This window comes from Salmo salar, chromosome 24 (genome assembly GCF_965601325.2).
Source record: "Salmo salar chromosome 24, fSalSal1, whole genome shotgun sequence".
Classification (NCBI taxonomy): Eukaryota; Metazoa; Chordata; class Actinopteri; order Salmoniformes; family Salmonidae; genus Salmo; species Salmo salar.
This window is the reverse complement of record NC_138314.1, coordinates 48,042,501-48,057,500: the sequence shown is the minus strand read 5'-3', so window position 1 is coordinate 48,057,500 and position 15,000 is coordinate 48,042,501. Positions and strand designations below refer to the sequence as shown.

Here is a 15,000-nt window from a genome sequence, read left to right as displayed (position 1 = left end):
GAACTCCTGCTGTATATAGAAGACTACATTTCTGCTGTCAGGAAAGGAAACTGGAAATTAAACGTATTTAACTGTATGAAATGTTTACCCCAGAAATCTATCAATCGACCATTCAATCAGTGTCATTGATCAGGAAAAATAGTTTGTCACTTTGGGACTTACATCCATCCTCTTTGATATTTTAAGTGCAATATCTATTCTCTGCATCTTAGTGGGTTTCTATCATTGAGTAAGTCAAACGTATCTCTGTCTCTCAGTGTGTCGTTGTTGTTCCTAACACTGTATCTCTGTATCTCAGTGTGTCGTTGTTGTTCCTAACACTGTATCTCTGTGTCTCAGTGTGTTGTTGTCGTTCCTAACACTGTATCTCTGTGTCTCAGTGTGTCGTTGTTGTTCCTAACACTGTATCTCTGTGTCTCAGTGTGTTGTCGTTCCTAACACTGTATCTCTGTGTCTCAGTGTGTCGTTGTTGTTCCTAACACTGTATCTCTGTGTCTCAGTGTGTCGTTGTTGTTCCTAACACTGTATCTCTGTGTCTCAGTGTGTTGTCGTTCCTAACACTGTATCTCTGTGTCTCTGTGTGTCGTTGTTGTTCCTAACACTGTATCTCTGTGTCTCTGTGTGTCGTTGTCGTTCCTAACACTGTATCTCTGTATCTCAGTGTGTCGTTGTTGTTCCTAACACTGTATCTCTGTGTCTCAGTGTGTCGTTGTTGTTCCTAACACTGTATCTCTGTATCTCAGTGTGTTGTCGTTCCTAACACTGTATCTCTGTGTCTCAGTGTGTTGTCGTTCCTAACACTGTGTCTCTGTGTCTCAGTGTGTTGTCGTTCCTAACACTGTATCTCTGTGTCTCAGTGTGTTGTCGTTCCTAACACTGTATCTCTGTGTCTCAGTGTGTTGTCGTTCCTAACACTGTATCTCTGTGTCTCAGTGTGTTGTCGTTCCTAACACTGTATCTCTGTGTCTCAGTGTGTTGTCGTTCCTAACACTGTATCTCTGTGTCTCAGTGTGTCGTTGTTGTTCCTAACACTGTATCTCTGTGTCTCAGTGTGTTGTCGTTCCTAACACTGTATCTCTGTGTCTCTGGTCCACTGCAGCAGCTGAAGAAGGGCGTGGTTACCCTGACAGTGAGGACTCGTCTCCGCAGCCCCAGCCTGACTCCGTGCCCTACCCCCACCCTCCTCAGTCGCTCTTCCTCCCCTAACTCCAACGCCAGTGGGGGAACCCCCGTACCTTCCACTTTCGACGAAAACCCCGAAGGCCGCAAGGGACCGCCCAGACCTGGTCCCAAGGACCGCATCATCATGGAGGTGACGCTCAGTAAAGGTAGCTGACAGACTGGGGTTTGAACTGTGCTGTTTCAGTTCAGTTGTTAACCTCCGTTCCTTCTGGTGTGAGATGTGCTTTTGTTGAACATTTAGTTTGAGACCACAAGAAAATCCTCTTAAATCCCCCCCGTCAACTCTCTCAATGCAATAACACAACCCAACAATTACAAGATATATATATATATATATATATATATACAAAAGTATGTGGACACCCCTTCAAATGAGTGGATTTGGTTATTTCAGCTACATCTATTGGTGACGGTTGTATAAAATCGAGCACACAGCCATGCGATCTCCATAGACAAACATTGGCAGTAGAATGGCCTGTACTGAGAGAGCTCAGTCACTTTCAAACGTGTCAGTTCGTCAACTTTCTGCCCCCCGGTCAACTTGTAAGTGCTGTTATTGTGAAGTGGAAACGTCTAGGAGCAACAACGGCACAGCTGCGAAGTGGTAGGCCACACAAGCTCACAGAACGGGACCGCGGAGTGCTGAAGCATGTAAAAATCGTGTGTCCTCGTCTGCAACGCTCACTACCGAGTTCCAAACTGCCTCTGGAAGCAACTTCAGCACAATAAACTGTTCATCAGGAGCTTCATGAAATGGGTTTCCATGGCTGAGCAGCCGCACACAAGCCTTAAATCACCATGCGCAATGCCAAGCGTCGGCTGGAGTGGTGTAAAGTTCGCCGCCATTGGACTCTGGAGCAGTGGAATCGCGTTCTCTGGAGTGATGAATCACGCTTCACCTTCTGGCAGTCTGACAGATTAATCTGGGTTTTGGTGGATGCCAGGAGAACGCTACCTGCCCCAATGCATAGTGCCAACTGTAAAGTTTGGTGGAGGATGAATTATGATCTGGGGCTGTTTTTCATGGTTCGGGCCCCTTAGTTCCAGTGAAGGGAAATCTGAACACTACAGCACACAATGACGTTCTAGACTATTCTGTGCTTCCAACTTTGTGGCAACAGTTTGGGGAAGGCCCTTTCCTGTTTCAGTATGACAATGCCCCCGTGCACGAAGCGACGCCCATACAGAAATGGTCTGTCGAGATCGGTGTGGAAGAACTTGACTGGCCTGCACAGTGCCCTGACCTCAACCCCATCGAACACCTTTGGGATGAATTGGAACACCGACTGCGAGCCAGGCCCAATCACCCAATATCAGTGCCCGACCTCAGTGATGCTCTTGTGGCTGAATGGAAGCAAGTCCCCGCAGCAATGTACCAACATCTAGTGGAAAGCCTTCCCAGAAGAGTGGAGGCTGTTATAGCAGCAAAGGGGGGGACCAACTCCGTATTAATGCCTATGATTTTGGAATGAGATGTTCGACGAGCAGGTGTCCACATACATTTGGTCATGTAGTGTATGTTTTTTTTGATTGGTGGAATTTGAAGGTGTTAACATTGCATCCAGACCACGTAATACACACTGGCAATGACCACCATTAGACTGTATTCCAATGGAAACACTTCACTAGCCAGGTTAAACACCTGTGATCATAACAGACTGTCCTGCCAGGTAACACACCTGTGATCATAACAGACTGTCCTGCCAGGTTAAACACCTGTGATCATAACAGACTGTCCTGCCAGGTTACACACCTGTGATCATAACAGACTGTCCTGCCAGGTAACACACCTGTGATCATAACAGACTGTCCTGCCAGGTTACACACCTGTGATCATAACAGACTGTCCTGCCAGGTAACACACCTGTGATCATAACAGACTGTCCTGCCAGGTTAAACACCTGTGATCATAACAGACTGTCCTGCCAGGTAACACACCTGTGATCATAACAGACTGTCCTGCCAGGTTAAACACCTGTGATCATAACAGACTGTCCTGCCAGGTTAAACACCTGTGATCATAACAGACTGTCCTGCCAGGTTAAACACCTGTGATCATAACAGACTGTCCTGCCAGGTAACACACCTGTGATCATAACAGACTGTCCTGCCAGGTTACACACCTGTGATCATAACAGACTGTCCTGCCAGGTTACACACCTGTGATCATAACAGACTGTCCTGCCAGGTTAAACACCTGTGATCATAACAGACTGTCCTGCCAGGTTAAACACCTGTGATCATAACAGACTGTCCTGCCAGGTTAAACACCTGTGATCATAACAGACTGTCCTGCCAGGTAACACACCTGTGATCATAACAGACTGTCCTGCCAGGTTACACACCTGTGATCATAACAGACTGTCCTGCCAGGTTAAACACCTGTGATCATAACAGACTGTCCTGCCAGGTAACACACCTGTGATCATAACAGACTGTCCTGCCAGGTTACACACCTGTTCGTCTTGGGAGAGGTCATTTTTGAGGAAGTTAACTTCAGGAAGGATTACCTGGAGGTGTCATTTCTCTAGATTTGATTGATCTGTAATGATCGCGTCTCTGATTAAGAAGGTACCACACTTTGCTTTGGTGTGATTTAAGTAATCACTTGTTTCCGTTTAAAACATGGGATGTCTCCATTTCGTTCGTCTCTGTGCTTTTTGTCTGAAACTGAAACTTTAATACTAATGTATATAGCTTCCACTTCATGAGGGGTAATATTACTAATGGAGGAGAGAGATGGAGAGAGGAGGAGAGAGGAGGAGAGAGGGGGAGAGAGGAGGAGAGAGGGGGAGAGAGGAGGAGAGAGGTGGAGAGAGGGGGAGAGAGGGGGAGAGAGGAGGAGAGAGGTGGAGAGAGGGGGAGAGAGGGGGAGAGAGGAGGAGAGAGGGGGAGAGAGGAGGAGAGAGGAGGAGAGGACAGTGAGAAATGTTACTAATGAAACTCGCTACCTTCCTTGTCTAATCTGCTGTTCTATTCTTTTTTGTGTCTGTGTGTGTGTGTGTGTGTGTGTGTGTGTGTGTGTGTGTGTGTGTGTGTGTGTGTGTGTGTGTGTGTGTGTGTGTGTGTGTGTGTGTGTGTGTGTGTGTGTTTGTGTGTGTGTGTTGTCTGTGTGTGTTTGTGTCTGTGTGTGTGTGTGTTGTCTCTGTGTGTGTGTATGTGTGTTGTCTGTGTGTGTGTGTGTTGTTTGTGTGTGTGTTGTCTGTGTGTGTGTGTGTGTGTGTTGTCTGTCTGTGTGTGTGTGTGTGTGTGTGTGTGTTGTTTGTGTTGTGTGTGTGTGTGTGTTGTCTGTGTGTGTGTTGTCTGTCTGTGTGTGTGTTGTCTGTGTGTGTGTGTTGTCTGTGTGTGTGTGTGTGTGTTGTTTGTGTTGTCTCTGTGTGTGTGTATGTGTGTTGTCTGTGTGTGTGTGTGTTGTTTGTGTGTGTGTTGTCTGTGTGTGTGTGTTGTCTGTCTGTGTGTGTGTGTGTGTGTGTTGTCTGTGTTTGTGTTGTGTGTGTGTGTTTTCTGTGTCTGTGTGTGTGTGTGTGTTTTCTGTGTATTTTCTGTGTGTGTGTTTTGTGTGTGTGTTTTCTGTGTGTTTTCTGTGTGTGTGTTTTTTCTGTGTGTGTGGGTGTGTTTTCTGTGTCTGTGTGTGTGTGTTTTGTGTGTGTGTGTGTTTTCTGTGTGTTTTCTGTGTGTGTGTTTTTTCTGTGTGTGTGGGTGTGTTTTCTGTGTCTGTGTGTGTGTTTTCTGTGTGTGTGTGTGTTTTCTGTGTGTGTGTTTTCTGTGTGTGTGTGTGTGTGTTTTCTGTGTGTGTGTTTTCTGTGTGTGTGTGTGTGTTTGTGTGTGTGTGTGTGTTTTGTGTGCATGTTTTCTGTCTGTGTGTGTGTGTGTGTGTGTGTGTGTGTGTGTGTGTGTGTGTGGGTGTGTTTGTCTGTGTGTGTGTGTGTTTTCTGTGTGTGTTTGTGTGTGTGTCTGTGTTTTGTGTGCATGTTTTCTGTCTGTGTGTGTGTGTGTGTGTGTTTTGTGTGCATGTTTTCTGTGTGTGTGTGTGTGTGTGTGTGTGTGTGTGTGTGTGTGTGTGTGTGTGTGTGTGTGTGTGTGTGTGTGTGTGTTTGTGTGTGTGTGTGTTTTGAGTGCATGTTTTCTGTCTGTGTATGTGTGTGTGTGTGTGTGTGTGTGTGTGTGTGTGTGTGTGTGTGTGTGTGTGTGTGTGTGTGTGTGTGTGTGTGTGTGTGTGTGTGTGTGTGTGTGTGTGTGTGTGTGTGTGTTCCTCTGTCAGAGCCCGGGGTGGGTCTGGGTATAGGGACCTGCTGTCTAACTCTAGAGAACAGTCCTCCAGCCATCTACATCCACAGTCTGGCCCCTGGCTCTGTCGCCAAGATGGATGGACGACTCAGGTAGGTCACAACCCCTCACACCTTGATTCAGGTCATAATCCCCATATTTACAGGGTTAATTCCATGTTGAGTGAATGGTTATCCATTATTTCCATTATAGAACCAATAGTGCAGCTCTGTAGACATTAAGAATACAGAATACATCACCTGTAAGATCCCTTTAATAGGGGACCTTGATATCAATCAGATAGGAACTAGATACATTACCTGTAAGATCCCTTTAATAGGGGACCTTGATATCAATCAGATAGGAACTAGATACATCACCTGTAAGATCCCTTTAATAGAGGACCTTGATATCAATCAGATAGGAACTAGATACATCACCTGTAAGATCCCTTTAATAGGGGACCTTGATATCAATCAGATAGGAACTAGATACATTACCTGTAAGATCCCTTTAATAGGGGACCTTGATATCAATCAGATAGGAACTAGAAACATCACCTGTAAGATCCCTTTAATAGGGGACCTTGATATCAATCAGATAGGAACTAGATACATCACCTGTAAGATCCCTTTAATAGAGGACCTTGATATCAATCAGATAGGAACTAGATACATCACCTGTAAGATCCCTTTAATAGGAGACCTTGATATCAATCAGATAGGAACTAGATACATCACCTGTAAGATCCCTTTAATAGGGGACCTTGATATCAATCAGCTAGTAATAATCTTAACATCAAAAGAAAGACATAAAACACATTTTAGAAATAAGATGAAAGACCTAAGAATCCTAGCCAGGTCTGAGAGGAGAAGCAAATGGCTGCTGACGTCAGTAGCTCACTTCAAACAGCTCTCGACACAGGTCAGTTGAAGATCTCTGACGGACAGGCACTCTCTCTATATATATATATATATATATATATATATATATATATAGAGAGAGAGAGAGTGAGAGAGTGAGAGAGTGAGTGAGTGAGAGAGTGAGAGAGTGAGAGAGTGAGAGAGTGAGAGACTGAGAGAGTGAGAGAGTGAGAGAGTGAGAGAGTGAGAGAGTGAGAGAGTGAGTGAGTGAGTGAGTGAGTGAGTGAGTGACTGACTGACTGACTGACTGACTGACTGACTGACTGACTGACTGACTGACTGACATGGAAGTGCTTGGAGAAGGTTAACAAGTAGACCTGACTGCATTGTGTACTACACTACAGATGGTCAGTGTTACTGGTATAGATTTGAATGGTGTGGTCATATCTGTTAATATCTATCGATGTCTGTCTGTCTGTCTGTCTCCCTGTCTGTCTGTCTGTCTGTCTCCCCGTCTGTCTGTCTGTCTGTCTGCCTAAGTGTTCTTCTATGAGGGTTATTTACTCAGTGGACGTAATACTAACTGATTTTGTGTGTGCGTGTGTGTGTGTGTGTGCGTGTGCGTGTGTGCGTGTGTGTGCGTGTGTATATCCAATCTCTCTCTTCCTCATCTAGTCGAGGGGACCAGGTGTTGGAGGTGGACTCAGTGAGTCTGCGTCATGTGGCTCTGAGTGAGGCCTACGCCATCCTGAGTGAGTGTGGACCCGGACCTGTCAGTCTCATCATCAGCCGACATCCCAACGCCAAGGTAACACACACACACACGCGCGCGCACACACACACACACACACACACACACACACACACACACACACACACACATACACCCTACCTGCTGACCTACAGCTAATTATCCAACTTCATCAGTCATTCCAACCCACAGTAACAACATAATTCATGGTTTCCTTCCTAGCGTAGCCTAGCGCTTCCATACATGTAGCTATTAGCCATGTTTCCCATGACCAGACTGTCTATTTTCCCATGATCAGACTGTCTATTTTCCCATGACCAGACTGTCTATTTTCCCATAAACAGACTGTCTATTTTCCCATTACCAGACTGTCTATTTTCCCATGATCAGACTATTTTCCCATGACCAGACTGTCTATTTTCCCATAAACAGACTGTCTATTTTCCCATGACCAGACTGTCTATTTTCCGTCATATCAACTCAACCAAACACGACAACACAGAAAAGGTGATGTCTACAGCTGTGTTTTGATGGTCAAGGATTACAATGATGCCATGCACAACAATGATTCAGTAATGCTGGACTGCCACCATGGTGGCTTTAGGTCCATTTCTTGTTGTTTTGCCAACATTCAGTAGACACCTCCATGGGTGTCTTTCTGAACCTGTTTGAAACCCCTTCTGTTCTGGTTTGGTCTGTTCTGTTTTGGCCTACTACCATCATGACATAGAGGTTCCTGGTACTATAGGAGGTTCCTGGTACTATAGGAGGTTCCTGGTACTATAGGAGGTTCCTGGTACTATAGGAGGTTCCTGGTACTATAGGAGGTTCCTGGTACTATAGGAGGTTCCTGGTACTATAGGAGGTTCCTGGTACTATAGGAGATTCCTGGTACTATAGGAGGTTCCTGGTACTATAGGAGGTTCCTGGTACTATAGGAGATTCCTGGTACTATAGGAGGTTTGTGTTTACTTGGGTTATTTTTGTGTAAATATTTACATTTGTTTGATGATCTGAAACATTTAAGTGTGAAAAAATAAAATAAAATCAGGAAGGGGGAAAACACTGTATGTCACAACAGGTCTAAATATGTGTCATGACAACCTCTTGCTAGCTTGTTGGCATTAACACATTACTGGCTTGACATTTTACTACTTTGGGTGTGTTTATAAATTCAATCTGGAGTGTCAGATTGCGCCCTCTGGGCATTCGTAAATTCAGACTCTCTGGCCGAGGGCTAGGGTTTATCCGAGCGTTCTGACCTCACAACGGCAGTTAAGCACCCAAGCTAGCTGGCTAACGTTGGCTAGCTTGTTAGCTACTTCCAGTACGAATGAGAGAACGGCTTACTCTGACCGTGTTACTCGCCATGTTATCTAGAGCGTTGGTGACTGTAACTGTGCTCCTGGAAACAATTTAATTACGATTTTTTTTTTTTCGCCGACGTTTACTGATACCGGTCGTATTTAACGGCTGTTGAGCGTTGGTAAATTCATCAGTTATTCTGCGCTCTGGCACACTGAGACGAAAATTGGACTAGAGTGAATTTACAAATGCACCCTATGACAGGTTATGACAAGTTATGTCAGCTTTTATGACACATTATGACATGGTTATGACGCTGGGTGTCAAGTGTTAAAGTTACATTGTTAAGACAGGCACCAGTTCGTTCCAATATGATTTGGACAATTTTTACATTTTTTATTTTAAAATAGATTTCTTACAAATACATTTAAATGCATGTTGGAATATATTTGACTAAACATTTCCAAGTACATTTTAAAATATATTTACCAAATATATCGATAAATAAATGTGAAAACATATTGTAAATTTTTTTACAATAAACATTTTATGATGCATTAAAAATATGGTATATTGTGATTGTGACATTTAACATACATTTATATAAACATTTTAAATACAATCCGTAATATACATTGGAATGTATTTAAAATGTATTAAATTAAAAAAAACATTATTTTGACCAATTTTAAATATTTGAAATGCATCCTAAAAAATGTATAAATAAATCTATATTTGAGATGTATTTTTTTCCCGTATCGGTGGCCTGCCTGGGAAAGCAAAGCACCTCTAGAAAACCTGTGTGTGCTACAGACAAATGAAGGCTAAACAAAAGCTGTCTCTATACTGAACAACAAATATAAACACAACATGTAAAGTATTGTTCCCATGTTTCATGAGCTGAAATAAAAGATACCAGAACATTTCCATACGCGCAAAACAGCTTATTTCTCTCAAATTTTGTGCACAAATGTGTTTACACCCTTGCTAGTGAGCATTTCTCATTTGCCAAGATAATCCATCCACCTGACAGGTGTGGCATATCAAGAAGCTGATTAAAAACAGCATGATCATTACACAGGTGCACCTTGTGCTGGGGACAATAAAAAGGACACTCTAAAATGTGCAGTTTTGTCACAAAACACAGTTCCACACAGATGTCTCAAGTTTTCTGGGAGCGTGCAATTGGCATGCTGACTGCAGGAATGTTCACCAGAGCTGTTTCCAGAGAATTTAATGTTCATTTCTCAACCATAAGCCGCCTCCAACGTCATTTGAGAGAATTTGGCAGCACGTCCAACCGGCCTCACAACCGCAGACCACGTGTAACCACGCCAACCCAGGACCTCCACATCCAGCTTGTTCACCTGCAGGATCATCTGAGACCGGCCACCCAGACAGCTGATAAAACAGAAGAGTATTTCTGTCTGTAATAAAGTGCTTTTGTGGGGGGGAAATAAATCTGATTGGCTGGGCCTGGCTCCCCAGTGGGTGGGCCTATGCCTTGCCAGGCCCACCCATGGCTGTGCCCCTGCTCAGTCATGTGAAATCCATAGATTAGGGCCTAATGAATTTATTTAAATTGACTAATTTCTTTCTATGATCTGTAACTCAGCAAAAAATGTTGTTCAGTATACAAAGTACAAAGTCGGCACACTGCAATTACAGCAGGAATACAGTTTTTTTTTTTGTAAATGTAATGGTGTATTTCATTGAAAGATGGGGTGATACTGTCATTGAGTTTTTACTGTAGTTGGGTGCTTGACGGTGAACACTGTGTTGCTGTTTAGTCACTAGCTAGTCATACTCCTTGCCTTGCTACATCAAACCCATCTGATACGTCAAAGATAAAGTATTAAAGTGTAATTCTGCTCGTACACGTTCCTGTCCGTTCTAAAGCCACCCAGTTCGGGTGAACTTATTATCTTCAACTTAAATCAGAGCAAAAAGCATCTTGTTGTTTTCTGTGATGAGGCCAACTATTGTTTATGTCCTTTTCTGTTGGAGATCACCCTGATTTCACTGCCACCTGGTGGCAGTATGGTGTCACTCAAACACTTGTTGCACTAGTGTCTGCCCCTGATGTAGACAGTACCTGTGGTGGTCCTCCAGGACCAGGGTTGTCTACCCCTGATTTAGGACCAGGGTTGTCTGCCTCTGATGTAGGACCAGGGTTGTCTACCCCTGATGTGGGACCAGGGTTGTCTACCCCTGATGTGGGACCAGGGTTGTCTACCCCTGATGTGGGACCAGGGTTGTCTACCCCTGATGCGGGACCAGGGTTGTCTACCCCTGATGTAGGACCAGGGTTGTCTACCCCTGATGTGGGACCAGGGTTGTCTACCCCTGATGTAGAAAGTACCTGTGACCTTTAGGACCAGGGTTGTCTACCCTTGATGTAGGACCAGGGTTGTCTACCCCTGATGTGGGACCAGGGTTGTCTACCCATGATGTGGGACCAGGGTTGTCTACCCCTGATGTAGGACCAGGGTTGTCTACCCCTGATGTAGGACCAGGGTTGTCTGCCCCTGATGTGGGACCAGGGTTGTCTACCCCTGATGTGGGACCAGGGTTGTCTACCCCTGATGTAGAAAGTACCTGTGACCTTCAGGACCAGTGTTGTCTACCCTTGATGTAGGACCAGGGTTGTCTACCCCTGATGTAGGACCAGGGTTGTCTACCCTTGATGTAGGACCAGTGTTGTCTACCCTTGATGTAGGACCAGGGTTGTCTACCCCTGATGTAGGACCAGGGTTGTCTACCCCTGATGTGGGACCAGGGTTGTCTACCCCTGATGTAGAAAGTACCTGTGACCTTCAGGACCAGTGTTGTCTACCCTTGATGTAGGACCAGGGTTGTCTACCCCTGATGTAGGACCAGGGTTGTCTACCCCTGATGTAGGACCAGGGTTGTCTACCCCTGATGTGGGACCAGGGTTGTCTACCCCTGATGTAGGACCAGGGTTGTCTACCCCTGATGTAGGACCAGGGTTGTCTACCCTTGATGTAGGACCAGTGTTGTCTACCCTTGATGTAGGACCAGGGTTGTCTACCCCTGATGTAGGACCAGGGTTGTCTACCCCTGATGTAGAAAGTACCTGTGACCTTCAGGACCAGTGTTGTCTACCCTTGATGTAGGACCAGGGTTGTCTACCCCTGATGTAGGACCAGGGTTGTCTACCCCTGATGTAGGACCAGGGTTGTCTACCCCTGATGTGGGACCAGGGTTGTCTACCCCTGATGTGGGACCAGGGTTGTCTACCCCTGATGTGGGACCAGGGTTGTCTACCCCTGATGTGGGACCAGGGTTGTCTACCCCTGATGTAGGACCAGGGTTGTCTACCCCTGATGTGGGACCAGGGTTGTCTACCCCTGATGTAGGACCAGGGTTGTCTACCCCTGATGTAGGACCAGGGTTGTCTACCCCTGATGTAGGACCAGGGTTGTCTACCCCTGATGTGGGACCAGGGTTGTCTACCCCTGATGTAGAAAGTACCTGTGACCTTCAGGACCAGTGTTGTCTACCCCTGTAGTAACTAGTAGGAGCTGGGAGCTCCAGGTTTTCACAAGAGATGGATGTTGTTTTCTCCTCTGTTTTTGCTCCAGGTTTCAGAGCAGGAGATGGATGAAGTGATCACTCAGTCCACACACAGAGACAATCTGAGCAAGGAAGGACACGTCTCTCAAACACTAGGTCTGTGTCTCTCTCTCTCTCTCTCTCTCTCTCTCTCTGTCTCTCTGTCTGTCTCTCTCTCTCTCTGTCTCTCTCTCTGTCTCTGTCTCTGTCTTTCTCTCTCTTTCTCTCTCTACTCTCTCTCTCTCTCTGACTCTTTCTCTCTCTCTCTCTCTCTCTGTCTCTCTCTCTCTCTCTGTCTCTCTCTCTGTCTCTTTCTCTCTCTGTCTCTCTCTCTGTCTCTTTCTGTCTCTCTCTCTCTCTGTCTCTCTCTCTCTGTCTCTGTCTCTCTCTCTCTCTCTCTCTCTCTCTCTCTCACCTGGAATCATAGTCAGATGATTGGAGTGGTTGAGTGAATGTTGCTCTAACCTGTATCCTCTGACCCCTGACCTCTAGGCCTGCCCTCTAAGAGCCCCTCCCCCACAGTGAAGGCCAAACAAGGAGATGGCTCCTCCCTCAGCTGGACCATGAAGAGGTTCCTGGAGCCCGCTAGCAGGGTACGCAAGTTGGTTAGGACATCTACTTTGTGCATGACACAAGTCATTTTTTCCAACAATTGTTTACAGACAGATTATTTCACTTATAATTCATTGTATCACAATTCCAGTGGGTCAGAAGTTTCCATACACTAAGTTGACTGTGCCTTTAAAGAACTTGGAAAATTCCAGAAAATGATGTCATGGCTTTAGAAGCTTCTGATAGGCTAATTGACAGTCATTTTAGTCAATTGGAGGTGTACCTGTGGATGTATTTCAAGGCCTACCTTCAAACTCAGTGCCTCTTTGCTTGACATCATGGGAAAATGAAAAGAAATCAGCCAAGACCTCAGAAAAACAATTGTGGACCTCCACAAGTCTGGTTCATCCTTGGGAGCAATTTCCAAATGCCTGAAGGTACCACGTTCATCTGTACAAACAATAGTACGCAAGTATAAACACCATGGGACCACGCAGCCGTCATACCGCTCAGGAAGGAGACGCGTTCTGTCTCCTAGAGATGAACGTACTTTGGTGGGAAAAGTGCAAATCAATACCAGAACAACACCAAAGGACCATGTGAAGATGCTGGAGGAAACAGGTACAAAAGTATCTATATCCACAGTAAAACGAGTCCTATATCGACATAACCTGAAAGGCCGCTCAACAAGGAAGAAGCCACTGCTCCAAAAACCTCCATAAAAAACCCAGACTACAGTTTGCAACTGCACATGGGGACAAAGATTGTACTTTTTGGAGAAATGTCCTCTGGTCTGATGAAACAAAAATAGAACTGTTTGGCCATAATGACCATCGTTATGTTTGGAGGAAAAAGGGGCAGGCTTGCAAGCCGAAGAACACCATCCCAACCGTGAAGCACGGTGGTGGCAGCATCATGTTGTGGGGGTGCTTTGCTGCAGGAGGGTCTGGTACATTTCACAAAATAGATGGCATCATGAGGAAGGGAAAATTATGTGGATATATTGTAGCAACATCTCAAGACATCAGTCAGGAAGTTATAGCTTGGTCGCAAATGGGTCTTCCAAATAGACAATGACCCCAAGCATGCTTCCAAAGTTGTGGAAAAATGGCTAAAGGACAACATAGTCAATTGGAGTGGCCATCACAAAGACCTGACCTCAATCCTATGGAACATTTGTGGGCAGAACTGAAAAAGGGTGTGCGAGCATAGAGGCCTACAAACCTGACTCAGTTACACCAGCTCTGTCAGGAGGAATGGGCCAAAAGTCACCCAACTTATTGTGGGAAGCTTGTGGAAGGCTACGCAAAACGTTTGACCCAAGTTAAACAATTTAAAGGCAATGCTACCAAATACTAATTGAGTGTATGTAAACTTCTGACCCACTGGGAATGTTATGAAAGAAATAAAAGCTGAAATAAATCATTCTCTCTATTATTCTGACATTTCACATTCTTAAAATAAAATGATGATCCTAACTGACCTAAGACAGGGAATTTTTACTAGGATTAAATGTCAGGAATTGTGAAAAACTGAGTTTAAATGTATTTGGCTAAGTTGTATGTTACTGGGAAATGCTTGCTTAGAAGCTCTCCCCAACGATGCAGTTACACAAATAAATAACAATAATAGTAACAAGAGGAATGAAATAAAATACAATGTGGAGCTATATACAGGAAGTACCAGATCAATGTGGAGCTATATACAGGAAGTACCAGATCAATGTGGAGCTATATACAGGAAGTACCAGATCAATGTGGAGCTATATACAGGAAGTACCAGATCAATGTGGAGCTATATACAGGAAGTACCAGATCAATGTGGAGCTATATACAGGAAGTACCAGTACCAGATCAATGTGGAGCTATATACAGGAAGTACCAGATTAATATGGAGAGTGTAATTACTACATTCTCAAGGTTCCCCAACAGGCTAGCATCACTAGTTATCGTCGACACATCAATCAATCTTCTCTCTCCCTCCCTGCAGCAAGGGTCACTTAGTTCGGAGGCGGAGCTATCTCAGTACTTCTCCCAGGAAGTGACCAGTCATTCGTCGCTGTCAGAAACCATGGCGATGGGCTCCAGTGATGACGACATGCTCCACCAAAGGAGCTGCAACACCTCAATAGACGACACCCCCCGTACACAGCTACATGGTACAGTCTACTACCCCCCTACACAGCTACATGGTACAGTCTACTACCCCCCCTACACATCTACATGGTACAGTCTACTACCCCCCCTACACAGCTACATGGTACAGTCTACTACCCCCCCTACACAGCTACATGGTACAGTCTACTACCCCCCCTACACAGCTACATGGTACAGTCTACTACCCCCCTACACAGCTACATGGTACAGTCTACTACCCCCCCTACACAGCTACATGGTACAGTCTACTACCCCCCCTACACAGCTACATGGTACAGTCTACTACCCCCCCTACACAGCTACATGGTACAGTCTACTACCCCCCCTACACAGCTACATGGTACAGTCT

At 45.1% G+C, this 15,000-nt stretch overlaps 1 protein-coding gene across 1 annotated transcript in view; it reads left to right on the top strand.

Annotated features, from left to right (window-relative positions):
* The window catches only part of LOC106585958 (PDZ domain-containing protein 2), a 194,759-nt gene that overhangs the window by 156,875 nt on the left and 22,884 nt on the right, over positions 1 to 15,000 (top strand). Inside the window, exons 12-17 of the mRNA XM_082968774.1 lie at positions 1,100 to 1,328; positions 5,444 to 5,561; positions 6,987 to 7,119; positions 11,973 to 12,060; positions 12,436 to 12,536; positions 14,485 to 14,653. Coding sequence (XP_082824900.1) covers positions 1,100 to 1,328; positions 5,444 to 5,561; positions 6,987 to 7,119; positions 11,973 to 12,060; positions 12,436 to 12,536; positions 14,485 to 14,653 — 838 coding nt within the window. The remainder of the gene's footprint in view (positions 1 to 1,099; positions 1,329 to 5,443; positions 5,562 to 6,986; positions 7,120 to 11,972; positions 12,061 to 12,435; positions 12,537 to 14,484; positions 14,654 to 15,000) is intronic.